Raw genomic sequence first — 12,488 nt, 5'->3', positions numbered from 1 at the left:
TACATGGGGATGGAGGGTTAGTTGATGGATGTGTGTGAGGAATGGACAGACACAGAGAAGACAGGCAAACAACATTTGGTGATATAGAGAATTATAGAAAGAGAGACAGAGATCTTACTGGGAGAAATGGAATCTCTAGATGGGTTCAGTAAGCTGGCCCTGCTTTGTACCATCTCCTGCAGAACTGTGTTGTGTCCTGTCATCACTAAACCAGGATAAACCATTCCCCAAATCCCACTGAAATAAGAATAGCAGAAGGGGCTGGTAGGCTCATCCTCATTCAGGCCAAATGCCTGGTGTTTGAGGACAATGTTCTGGATCTAGAGGGGAAGAAAATAATTGCTCCACACTCAAATTTTACACAAAATTATGGTAATTTAATCAAATGACTGTATCATTATTAAGGGTAAGCAATGCTCAAAAAATTGAGATAAAGCACCTCACAAAGGTTAGATGCTGATCTGATGCCTTTCTTAATAGCGGCATATACTTGATCTGGGGCTGGAGTTAGTGGAGAAAACATTGCCTCAGAGAAGAAAATTCAAGGCCACTATATAGATGAAAAACAGCAAATAAATATCTATAATCTAATCTCTCTATATATAGCCATGGAACTTATGCCTAGTAATGGTCAGTGTAGCTAACATTATTCCTAACCGACCCATACCCTGGTTAATTCAGAGTTTGTCTACATGAAAAAGTTGCATTAGTTTAACTTATAAAGCTTTTAAAACTCATTTAATTAAACCACTGCAAACCCCTCTGTGAATGCTCTTGTTTTGATTTACAGTGAGTTTTATTTCAATGTAGTTTAAGCAAATTAAGCCAGGCTTATGGTTCTAAGATAGCGAGGTCAAATGATTACAGTACAAACTGCTGCTTACAACAAAGCAAGCTGCTATCAAAACGTCAGACCACTGGAGTGTTATCTCTTTGCTTCAGAGGGGCTAAATTGCTGCTCTGTACCTTATATATCTGTACAGCACCTAGCACAATAAGCCTCAGTTTCAATTCAGGCCTCTAAGTGCTTCTGTAAAATCAATATTAAGTAACGATAATGTCAACAAGGTCTCTAGGACAAATCCTTCACCTTATGAAAGTTCCCTGGAATCAAACCACCCTGATTTTTGGGTCTCTTCCAAAGGACATTGAGTGGAACAGAATACCAGAAAAGCCACATTGCACCTTCTAGGAATTTCTTTTCTATAGAGGTTCTTATCCCATGTTCATCGTTATAGTGTCTGAACACCTTCTAGTAGTGCAATAAGTGATGACATGCTTTGGACACAGACTGAACCATGTTGTATACTGTGGTATCTAATCTCTCTCATGTTCTCCAGCCCAGATGCCCCTTTTCACTGGTGCTCAAAGGCCAATTAACTAATGCAGCATTCATGGCTGATGGAGTTTTTTCGCCCATCCACTGGTTTTCGTAGCCAGCTCCCCCGCACCAGCTTCATCACATAACGGAACCCTCCTCTGTCCTGAATCCTCAGCCACCGGAGCTGTCTGCTTCTGTCTGTCCGCGCTGCACCCCCAAATCCCGAGTGCATTGAAGTCAATGGCAGAACTCACACAGATTTCAGTGGGCACAGGGTTTGCACAGCTGCTGCTCATGAGTTCTTCTAGTCCAGGGGTGGGCAAACTTTTTGGCCCGAGGGCCACACCGGGGTTCCGAAACTGTATGGAGGGCCGGGTAGGGAAGGCTGTGCCTCCCCCGAACAGCCTGGCCCCGCACCCCTTATCTGCCCCCTCCCACTGACTGCCCCCCTCAGAACTCCTGACCCATCCAACCGCCCCCCTCCCCACTCCTTGTCCCCTGACTGCCACCTCCCGGGACCCCCTGCCCCTAACCAACCCCCCCGTCCCATGACTGCCCAGACACCTATCCACACCCCCACTGCCTGACAGGCCCCCCAGGACTCCCACACCTATCCAAACCCCCCGTTCCCCATTCCCTGACTGCCCCCCCCAGAACCTTCGACCCATCCAACCTTCCCTTTCCCTGTCCCCTGACTGCCGCGACCCCTATCCACAACCCTGCCCCCTGAGAGGCCCCCCTGGGACTCCCACACCTATCCAACCGCTCCCTGTCTCCTGCCTGCTCCCCAGGACTCCCTGCCCCTTATCCACCCCCACCCCCACCCCCTTACCATGCTGCTCAGAGCACTAGGACTGGCAGCAGGGCTAGATTACTCAATAGGCAGACGAAGCACGTGCTTAGGGCACTAGCAAAGCAGGGGGCACCAAAAAAAATGAGATTTTTTTTTTAATTTTTATATTTGATATTTCAAAAAAAGCATCGAAGTAGTCATCATGGGAAAAATCTTTTCGCAGCTGAAAAGAATAAAAAATCCTCAGAGAACAACGTGTCAGGACAGACTTGATTCACTTTCCCTATTGTGTATGGAAGCGGACATGCTTCGTCGAGTCAGCTTCGATGAACTTAACCAGAATTTTGCACTCAGAAAATCTAGAAAGCAGCTATTTTAATTTCAGTATACATGTAAATTTTGTGCCATTTCGAAAAATAAAATTTTATTTTAAGGTTAGTATTGTTTTTATTTTGAATTACCTATGGGGGCGCACCATAATCTTTTCAGTGCTTAGGGCCTCTAAAGGTCTTAATCTGGCCCTGGGCGTAAGTAAGTAGCACATTCCTACAGGGAGCAATTTAATACACTACACCGGGGCTCTCGCAGCCCCGCTGCCCAGAGCGCTGGTGGCACTGCGGCTGCAGGGGAGAGGCCGGGGGCTTGCCTCCCTGGCCGGGAGCTCAAGGGCCAGGCAGGACAGTCCCGAGGTCCAAATGTGGCCCACGGGCTGTAGTTTGCCCACCTCTGTTCTAGTCCATCACCTCTAAGGCTGAGCATGTGTTTCCATATTAGGTTTTGCACTGGCAATGTGTGAAACAGTAATGAGTCTCAGGCAAAACCAAATCTGGTGCCGCTGTGGGAAGGCAGGGGCACCACGTACCACTCCACTGGTTTGGCTAGTCTTGGCTAGGAACAGAACCGGAGCCTTGGGAGGTCCATGCAGTGTCATAGCATGTAAATATTGTACATAGGTAAGGGGGTAAGGAACATAGTGGGTCCTTCCCTCCTTCACCGCAACCACATTTTGTCCTGTTACGCCCTCTCCTATCTGAGAATCTCAAAACATATCACAAATATCAGTGAATGAAGCTTCCCCAGCCCCCTGTGTAAGCGAGGTAACTATCAGCCTCTCCATCACAGCTGTGCTAAGAAAGAGAATTCGGAAATTTGGTTTCCAATAGGAATATAGGAAGAATTCTCCATTGTTCTCAATGGGAGCCACTAAGGGTCTGTCTACACTGCAATGTAAGCCCAAGGTTAGTGGACCTCAAGTCAGCTCACCTTGGCTTAAAAACTCCAGGTCTTGAGCATCTACGCTGATGGTTAACCCTACGTTAAGAATTTTCTAATCTGGGTGCAAACCTGGGGCTCTGGTGCCCACGCTGCAGCACGCAGATGTGAGTCAAATTAACCATTCCCCAGACCCTTCAGCACCCTACTGAAATGTGCCTGCTCTAGCCCTTTGACCCTGGTGTAGAGTGGGAAATCTTGCCTGTCTGCCCAGCATGGTACAGGAAGTTTGAACAGCCCACCAAGACAGACTGCTGAGCCACCATTTTGGTCTGTGCGGTGCCAGCAACATGGAGGAGGTGCCTTTTTCAAGAGCTTTGGTGGCTTGCGCTTTCAATCCTGTGTCGGGAAATAGGCAGAGCTTCCATGACTCACCTGTGGACATTTTGACTGCGTTTCCTGACCCACCAAAGGCACCTTGCAAACTTTATGGATGGATCAGGAGGAGGAGGACACAGACACAGCAGACGTGAACTGGCTGATGCTGCTCAATACAGCCACTATAGCCGCTGATGCCCCCTATGTAGACCAGTGCTTCTGGAGCAGGGCCACAAGCACAGTGCAGGGGGAATCACATTGTCATGCTGACCTAAGATGACCAGCAGTGGGTCCAGAACTTGCATATGAAGAAATCTACATTTCTGGAACTTTGTGAGCAGCTTGGCCTAACCCTCCAGTGTAACAATACATGCAAGGGGGCAGCCTTGCCAGTCCAGAAGCAGGTTGCTATAACTGTCTGGAAGCAGGCCCTCATAGACCACACAGGTTGATTTATAATAGGAAAGTTGATGATAGGACCCTAGGTCCAGGCCCAAGTTTGAGGGATTTGTGTGTAGACAGAAAGGGGTTTGGGCTCAAGTCTGGGTCTGAGCCCAGGCTTGCATTGCAGTGTAGACATACCCTAAGTGCCCAGCTCTTTTAAAAGTCTGGCCCAGGGTGGATAACAGAGGCTGGAGCCCAGACTCTGAGACTGTATGAGTGGGGAGGGTCTCAGAGCTCAAGCCTGAACCTCGACACTGTGATTTGTAGCCCTGCAGCCCCAGCCCAAGTCAGTGGAGCCGGGCTCTGAAACTCGGTGCTGCAGGGTTTTTACGGCAGTGTAGATGGACCCAAAGAAGTTAACGTGCTGCTTTGTGCCCCAGTGAGTAGTTTGTGTGCCATCATAAGGTTGTGGGACCCACAAACAAACAGCTGGGCTCAATCTTCACTCCACAAACTCCAAAGACGACACAAGACAATTTGATTCACTGCAGTTTATTTGTAACGATACATTTGGAGAGCACTGCTTGGTGCAAGCAAGCCAAAGAAAAGCTGCGGAAGGCAAATTAAGAAGGATGCAATCTGTCCATATGAACGTCATCTGATTCCATCAGTGTCCAGCGGAAAAGAGGAATGGGAAAGGCTTTGTCTGGTTCAAGTCGATGAACTGCTTGTCTAGGCTGATGGGGCGAAGCCCACTCTGTTATTGGACATGTCAAAGACAGAATAATATTCCTTGAGGAAGACGTCTCCCAGGATCCAGAGCGGCTGCCCATTGTGGGAGGGCAGGTACGTGGGCTCAATCCCCACTGTGCAGTAGCCATTATTCTATCAGAGGGAAAAACAGAGAGAGGTCGCATCAGGGCTGTTGTTTGACGAGGCAGAGGGCTATGTAGGCTAGCCACGGGAACCCCAGCAGAATTAGTGGCAGCTTTGCAATGACTGATGGGAGCAGGAGCAGGCCCTACAACAGGGGTGGGCAAACGTTTTGGCCCGAGGGCCACACCGGAATGCAAAACTGTATGGAGGGCCGGGTAGGGAAGGCTGTGCCTCCCCAAATAGCCTGGCCCCCACCCCTATCTGTCCCCTCCCACTTCCCGCCCCCTGACTGCCCCCCTCATAACCCCCAACCCATCCAACCCCCCCCCCCCCGCTCCTTGTCCTCTTGTCCGTGTCCGCCCCTTCCCGGGACCCCACGCCCCAAACCGCCCCCCCCCGGACCCCACCCCCTATCCAAACCCCCCGCTCCCCGCCCCCTTACCATGCTGCTCAGAGCGGCAGGAGCTCACAGCCACGCCACCAGCGGGCCAGAGTGCCGGCGGCACAGCGAGGTGAGGCTGCGGGGGAGGGGGGACAGCAGGGGAGGGGCCGGGGGCTAGCCTCCCCGGCCAGGAACTCAGGGGCCAGGCAGGACGGTCCCACAGGCTGGATGTGGCCGTAGTTTGCCCACCTCTGCCCTACAAGCTCACACTGTTGGAATGCAAACACCCCACCATTTACAGTGATGGTAGGAACGACAGGAAAACAGAGGGGCAGTGCAGGAGAAAGGTCTCGGCATTTGCACAGAAACTCTGACTCCCTGCTGGGCCACTGTCTCGGTGAGATAAAGGTGTTTTATGCTGTTAAAATAATACATACGTTGAAGACATAGGCAGAGGGGGACAGCGGGAACTGGGATCCGCTGATGATGAAGGTGATGGTCGGCATGTTCTGGACATTGTTGCAGTTCACTACGTACTGCGGAAACGAAAGACAAATGAGGGTTACGACTGTGACAATCGAGAGCAGAAGCTGCCCTTACAGGGCCTCCAATAGAGGTGAGTAGCATTGCCAGGTATTGACCCTTCTATCCAACAGAGGGGAGAAACCACCCCGCTGCACTCCGCCCTCACTTGGGCAGCAGCTTCACCAGCCCCACACACGCTCCCCTGCCTTGCATGGGAACAGCAGCAAGGTTACGTTCACCAAGCCTGCTTCAGATCTCCTGCTGATTTTACACTGGGCCAGCTCCTCAATTGGTGTAAATCAGCATAACTCCAGAGCTGTGCTGATTTACACCAGCCGGATCTGGCCCACAGACATCGGTAGAGTTACTTCTGATTTACACTGGGGAAAGGGAGATCGGAAGCTCTGCCCCCAAACTCAGGAGAGACTTTCTGTTCCCCAGATAGAGTTAGTGTTTAGCTTTAAGACTCCAGCCCCTGAGCTCCTCTCAGAACCCTTGTCTGATCACCCAAAAGCCCATCATTCTCATCTTCTTGTGTCTTAAATTCCTCGTGTCAGGCATTGCAAAATCCCTCACAGACCTCCTCGGCAGCATGGCAAGGCACCTGTTGCTCCTACCTCTCCATTGGATTCCTGAGCACCCACAGCCTGCAGGAAGTCCCCCATGTACTGCTGTGGGACGGTGAGCAGAAACGTCCCGGTGTCCACAATAGCCTGGCAGCCTTGGCTGCACCAGCCAGTCGCCTGCTGTCCGATAGCAAACCTAAGGAAGGAAATACAAGAAACATCATTATAGCAACTTGTCTGCAAAAGGAACTGCCTCTGATGCAGGATGAGACAAGGTTTTGGGTACACGATAACCTGCAGCCCAAGGACTCTTATTCTATACAGTCAAGCATTGTCACTGACCCTGATTCAGCAAAGCACAGACGCACATGCTTAACTCTTAGTACAAGCTTAAGCCCATCTCTTTCATCAAAGCACTTAAGCATACGCCTCACTTTAAGTAAATGCTTAAGTCCCATTAACATGAATGGGATTTCCTCATGTGTTTAAAGTTCAAATTCATTTGCAGAATAGAGGCCTAGGTTAGGAGCTTTTATTATTACTAGAACCAAAAACCTGGATCCAAACTCCTTTTGAGGGTGCCTGAAATCCAGATCCAATCCAAATTCATCCTCCTCCACAGAGAGCTTGAGTTGACACAGGACAACTGAATCCACTCATTATAGCCAGAAAGGCTCCCTACAGACTGTAAGGAGGAAAGGAAAGGGCGGGAGGAGGGGTTGCAAACGAAACTTACTCCTGAATACCAATCTGCCAGTAAACCTCTTGCGTCACGGGTGCCCATATAATCTGGCCAGAGAACAGCTGGGTGTCAACGCCTCCAAAGATGATTTCTCCTCCATAACTATATGTTGGTTGGCTGGAAACACGCATGGTTAAACATGTCAGACATATGTTACACAGAAACTACCCTCCTATGGAGCAGGAGCTGTGACATATATGTGGATGGGGAGTGGGATGGTATGTGTGGGGGGGTCAATGGTTAGACAGAGAGAAAATAAACAGAGGGGTACTTATGGTAGTAGACAGACAGACAGATAGGACATAAGAACAGCCACACTGGGTCATACCAAATGTCCATCTAGCCCAGTATCCTGTCTCCCAACAGTGGCCAATGCCAGATGCTTCAGAGAGAATGAACAGAACAGGTAATCATCAAGGGATCCATCCCCAGTCACCCAGTGAGTGAAGAGACATAGCGGTGGGTGGGTGGGTGAGTTTGAGAGCAGACGTATAGATAAATAGAGTCAGATAAAGAGTGGGTGGATAAGCTGGTATATGATATAGAGCGAGACAGACAGACAGACCGATACAATGTGAAAGAGAAATGGAAAAATAGAATGCTATATATGGTAATAGACACAGAGAGATGGGTTTTGAGAGAGAGAGAGATCTTACCTGGAGAAATAGAAACTGAAGATGGGTTCAGTAAGCAGGCCCTGCTTCAACATCTCCTGCATAGGTGTATAGGACCCCGCTACTGCCATGGCAGGATAAGCCATTCCCAAAATCCCATCGAAATGAGCATAGTAGAAGGGGCTGGTAGGTTCATCTTCACTCAGACCAAATTCCTGATTGGTGATGGCAATGTTCTGGACCTAGCCGGGAAGAACATAATTGTTGTCACCTGGAATCTCACACAAAATTACGGTAACGAAATCAGATGACTGTGCCATCTAATGTTTCTGATCAATTCAGCTACACCCAAATAAGCCACTCTTAAACAGACATAGGATAGTCGACCCTGGGGTTTGCACGGATTTAACTAAATCGGTTTAAATTCACACCTTAAGTTAAAACTGGTGCACAAGCCCTTATTGTACACAAGCCTCTCATGTACACAAGCCCTTATTATGTCCTGTATTAACAGGGCCCAATCAACAACTTAAAAATCAAATGTACAGGACCAATTTCATCCCTGGCATCACAACACTGAAACCAATGGAATCCAATCATGGATTCATTTAGCTCATAAAGTGTCCTCAGATAAATGTCCCATGCAGTAAGACTAGAGCAATGTGTCACATATTCTAGAGAAAAGTTTTATCAATGACCTCTGCTGTTTTTAATACTAATGCAGTCTGATGATTTTAGAGATGCAGCTCAAATAGATTAGAAAACATGCCTTATAGCAATACACTCAAAGAGATCCATCTGTTTAGCTTAACAAAGAGAAAGTTAAGGGGTGCCTTGATTACACCCTAAAAGTATCTCCACGGGAACAAATATTTAACGATGGACTCTTCAGGCTAACAGAGGAAGGTCTAACACGATCGAATGGCTGGAAATTGAAGATAGACAAATTCAGACTGGAAATAAGACATACATATTTATCCAGGAGGGTAATTAACCATTGTAACACGTTACCAAGGGTTGTGGTGGATTCTCCATCACTGGCAATTTTGAAATCAAGACAGAACGTTTTTCTAAAAGATCTGCTCTGAGAAATATTTTGGGGACATGCTATGGGCTGTGTTATATAGGAAGTCAGACTCCATGATCACGATGGTGCCTTCTGGTCTTGGACTGTGTGAATGACAACGCAGGATAGGGCAGTGCGTATTTCACTTACTGTCACTGTGTCGTAACCCAAACACACAGTCAGGCTGCCACTCCCGTAGCTCAGGGTGTAGGTCTGTCCGTTGTTGGAAAAGGTGGATGACTGGTTGGGGTTGAACCTGGCATGATTGGCTAGATTAAAAACAAGATCATGGTGACTCTCTTGGATTTGGCCGCCTCCCATCCAGCTGGTGACTGAGTAGCCTGACAGGGCAGCACCTCCCAACAGCTGACTTCCCATGGGGTGGAAGCACAGATTCAAGAGTTAGCCCAGGAGGTTTTGCACAACAGAGAAGAGCACTAATGCAAATTGCATCACCGCATTTTTTAAGGTCCGTCTTCTGTACCTACCTATCTGTCAGGAGCCAGGGCCTGTAGCAGAGCCAGCCTGCAGAGCGCAGCTGGCCTATGGTAGGTGGCCTGATTGCTGTAAAGAGGCAGCAAACTAGCTCCTAAGGCAGCTAGCTCCTAAAAAGAGGCAGTAAACTAGCTCTTAAGGCAGCAGACTAGCTCCTTGGTTCTTTCATGGGGCCTCTAACTCCGGTTCAGACCCTGAGCTCCAATTCCTGACTACCACCTCCTCCTCTAACCTTTAGGCCTGACCCCCTGTGCTCGCGTCACCGACATTATCTATCTTATTATCTCTATTGCACCCATCACCAGAGTAGCTAAGAAATTTGGGCAAGATCCTCTGTTGTTGTACATCAGAGTAGCTCTTTTGAAATCAACCCACCTATGTCAATTTACATCTGCTGAAAGTTGGCCAATAGTTATGCCATTCAAAGCAGTTGTCTCCCAGTGTGACTCCTTGAACTTCAGAATACACTGCAGCCTCGCTGCTGACATTGTCGACCACGTCTTTAGAATGCCATAATACCTGTTCATAAGGAAAGGGCGATCCATATTGTCGCCATAGCTTAGTGAAGAGCTCCAGAAAGGGACTAGCGGATGTGGGTGGATGACATTCCCAAGCCTGTTTGAGAGGACCAGTAGTTCTTGCCTGGTTGGAATTTGACTATGCTTCTCAGGAACAATGCACCCAGGACATGCACCCACCGAACGCTGAGGAACTAAGCAGTACTCACTGCAGGCCTGGCTCTGGCAGTACGTAGAGGGCACCCACAGGTTGGAGGAGCCGGTGTCGAAGAGAACCAGGAAGTTCTGGGGCGGAGTTCCAATGCTGATCTCTCCAAAATAGAAGGACTGCAAAAGAGAGAAGACATGTGGCCAGGTGGATTCCTTTGCACTATTAATCATTTTTAAATAACATTTTGCACTTCTCTAACTACTTCCAGCTGAGGATCCGAAAGGTTTTTAGCGCCATTAATGAGCTAAGCTTCACAAGGGGTGAGAGAAGACGTTTACCATTATTCTCCTATTGCATACTGGACAAAGGAGTCATGGAGAGGGGAAGTCACTTGCCCAAGCTCACCCAGAATTCAGTAGCACAGCCAGGAACAGACCCCAGATTTCTTGACTCCCAGCCCTGTACTACAATCCTAACACCGTTCTCTGGAAAGGTCCCAGAGAACATACAGCAAATACTTGAGAGTAACAAAGCAGAAAATAAACAGCAGAAGCCAAGCGCCACTTTTTCTACAAATACTTACAGTTTTCCAAGGTCCGAGAAGAGGGATCAAAACCTTCTATTGACTTATCACCATAAAGAAGAAGAAATAGGTACTACTCCAATGGGACCAGATGAGTACATAGATTTATTAGGTAATTATGTGGGTAGGTAGGTAATAAGGAAGGAATAGCTAGTTAGAGCTATAGAATAGTGAAGGAAGAGAGATTTCAGAGTAGCAGCCGTGTTAGTCTGTATTCGCAAAAAGAAAAGGAGTACTTGTGGCACCTTAGAGACTAACCAATTTATTTGAGCATAAGCTTTCGTGAGCTACAGCTCACTTCATCGGATGCATTCAGTGGAAAATACAGTGAGGAGATTTATATACACACAGAACATGAAAAAATGGGTGTTATCATACACACTGTGAGGAGAGTGATCACTTCAGGTGAGCTATTACCAGCAGGAGAGCTGGGGGGGGGGTAGGGGGGAGAAAACCTTTTGTAGTGATAATCAAGGTGGGCCATTTCCAGCAGTTAACAGAAAAGTCCGAGGAGCAGTGGGCGGGGGAATAAACATGGGGAAATAGTTTTACTTTGTGTAATGACCCATCCATTCCCAGTCTCTATCCAAGCCTAAATTAATTGTATCCAGTTTGCAAATTAATTCCAATTCAGCAGTCTCTCGTTGGAGTCTGTTTTTGAAGTGTTTTTGTTTTAATATTGTGACCTTTAGGTCTGAGATCAAGTGACCAGAGAGATTGAAGTGTTCTCCGACTGGTTTAGGAATGTTATAATTCTTGATATCTGATTTGTGTCCATTTATTCTTTTACGTAGAGACTGTCCAGTTTGGCCAATGTACATGGCAGAGGGGCATTGCTGGCACATGATGGCATATATCACATTGGTAGATGTGCAGGTGAACGAGCCTCTGATAGGAAGAGAAGAGAGAGCGAGCCTTAATACTCACATCCAGGTAGTTAGCTATTGGTTCATCAGCAACATTGTAATTATTGAAGTGGTACTTTCTGGCTGGATCAACTTTGTGGTTCTTCAGGAAGTCCTCCAGCACTCCCTTCTCCTTCATCACCTCTCGAGCAGACTTGCCTTTCCTCAGTGTGACTCTGCACAGAGTGAAGAAGAGAACTCAGAAATCAGCAAGGAAAGCATTCATCTTTCCGTCACCTGTCATGTTGTCCCTGCTATGATGCTGTTCCCTCGTCTTGGTCAATGTTTTACCACCCAAAGTGAGGAAGCCCTTGCAGAGGCATAAGTATATTTGCCCATATCACAGAAATAGTAGAAGGTTTAAAGAAAGATAAGGGCATGGCTTAACTGAATACAGAAATGCGGATGTCTGTCTATTACCTATCTAGGTAATTCTATGTCCTCATCACACCAGTGCCGGCACTGGGATACTCACCTCACCAGCCCCTCTGAGAGATGGAGGCAAACCAAGGCCAGGATGAACCACTTCATGGTGCTTGATTTCTCCACCAGCTGGCTCCTGTACAGAATGTGTCAGTCTCCGGAGCAGAAGTGGGCTGAAGTCTGTGATACGGAGTCGCTACTTTAATACCGTGAGCATTGTACCCAGGATACCGCCCCGTGTTCCATTAATTACTGACACCCAATTTCCTATAGCACCGCACTAATCCAATGTCAACACCTTCTGTGTATTTAAAAATTCATTTCTTTTCTTGGGTGCTGAAATTATAAAGCAAGTAATGCCTTCGATAACAAGATCAAATGACTGAGGTCCAATAAGAAGGAAACTTCTGCTTCTGACAAAGGAATGTCTTATCAAAAAATCAACACACTGGAATATTATCTGTTTGCTTCCAAAACCGGCTCATTCTTTTCAAAAACAAAGGAAAACGTTCTTTAGAATGAATGGAAAATTGATAATACTAATGAAGGGGCAG

General features: G+C 47.6%; 1 protein-coding gene across 1 annotated transcript; it reads right to left on the bottom strand.

Moving 5' to 3' along the window:
• Positions 1–4,802: 4,802 nt before the first annotated feature.
• Positions 4,803–12,042, bottom strand: LOC141975529 (pepsin B-like). The gene is made up of 9 exons (XM_074935961.1): positions 11,987–12,042; positions 11,534–11,687; positions 10,082–10,199; positions 9,010–9,128; positions 7,836–8,035; positions 7,174–7,296; positions 6,489–6,633; positions 5,784–5,882; positions 4,803–4,973 (listed from the first exon to the last, which is right to left on the bottom strand). Exons 1-9 carry the CDS (start codon positions 12,040–12,042, stop codon positions 4,821–4,823), a joined length of 1,167 nt encoding a protein of 388 aa, XP_074792062.1. The 3' UTR covers positions 4,803–4,820.
• Between the last annotated feature and the right edge of the window lie 446 nt (positions 12,043–12,488).

Source organism: Natator depressus, chromosome 21 (assembly GCF_965152275.1).
Source record: "Natator depressus isolate rNatDep1 chromosome 21, rNatDep2.hap1, whole genome shotgun sequence".
NCBI classification, from domain to species: domain Eukaryota; kingdom Metazoa; phylum Chordata; order Testudines; family Cheloniidae; genus Natator; species Natator depressus.
This window is presented reverse-complemented; position numbering and strand designations above follow the sequence as displayed.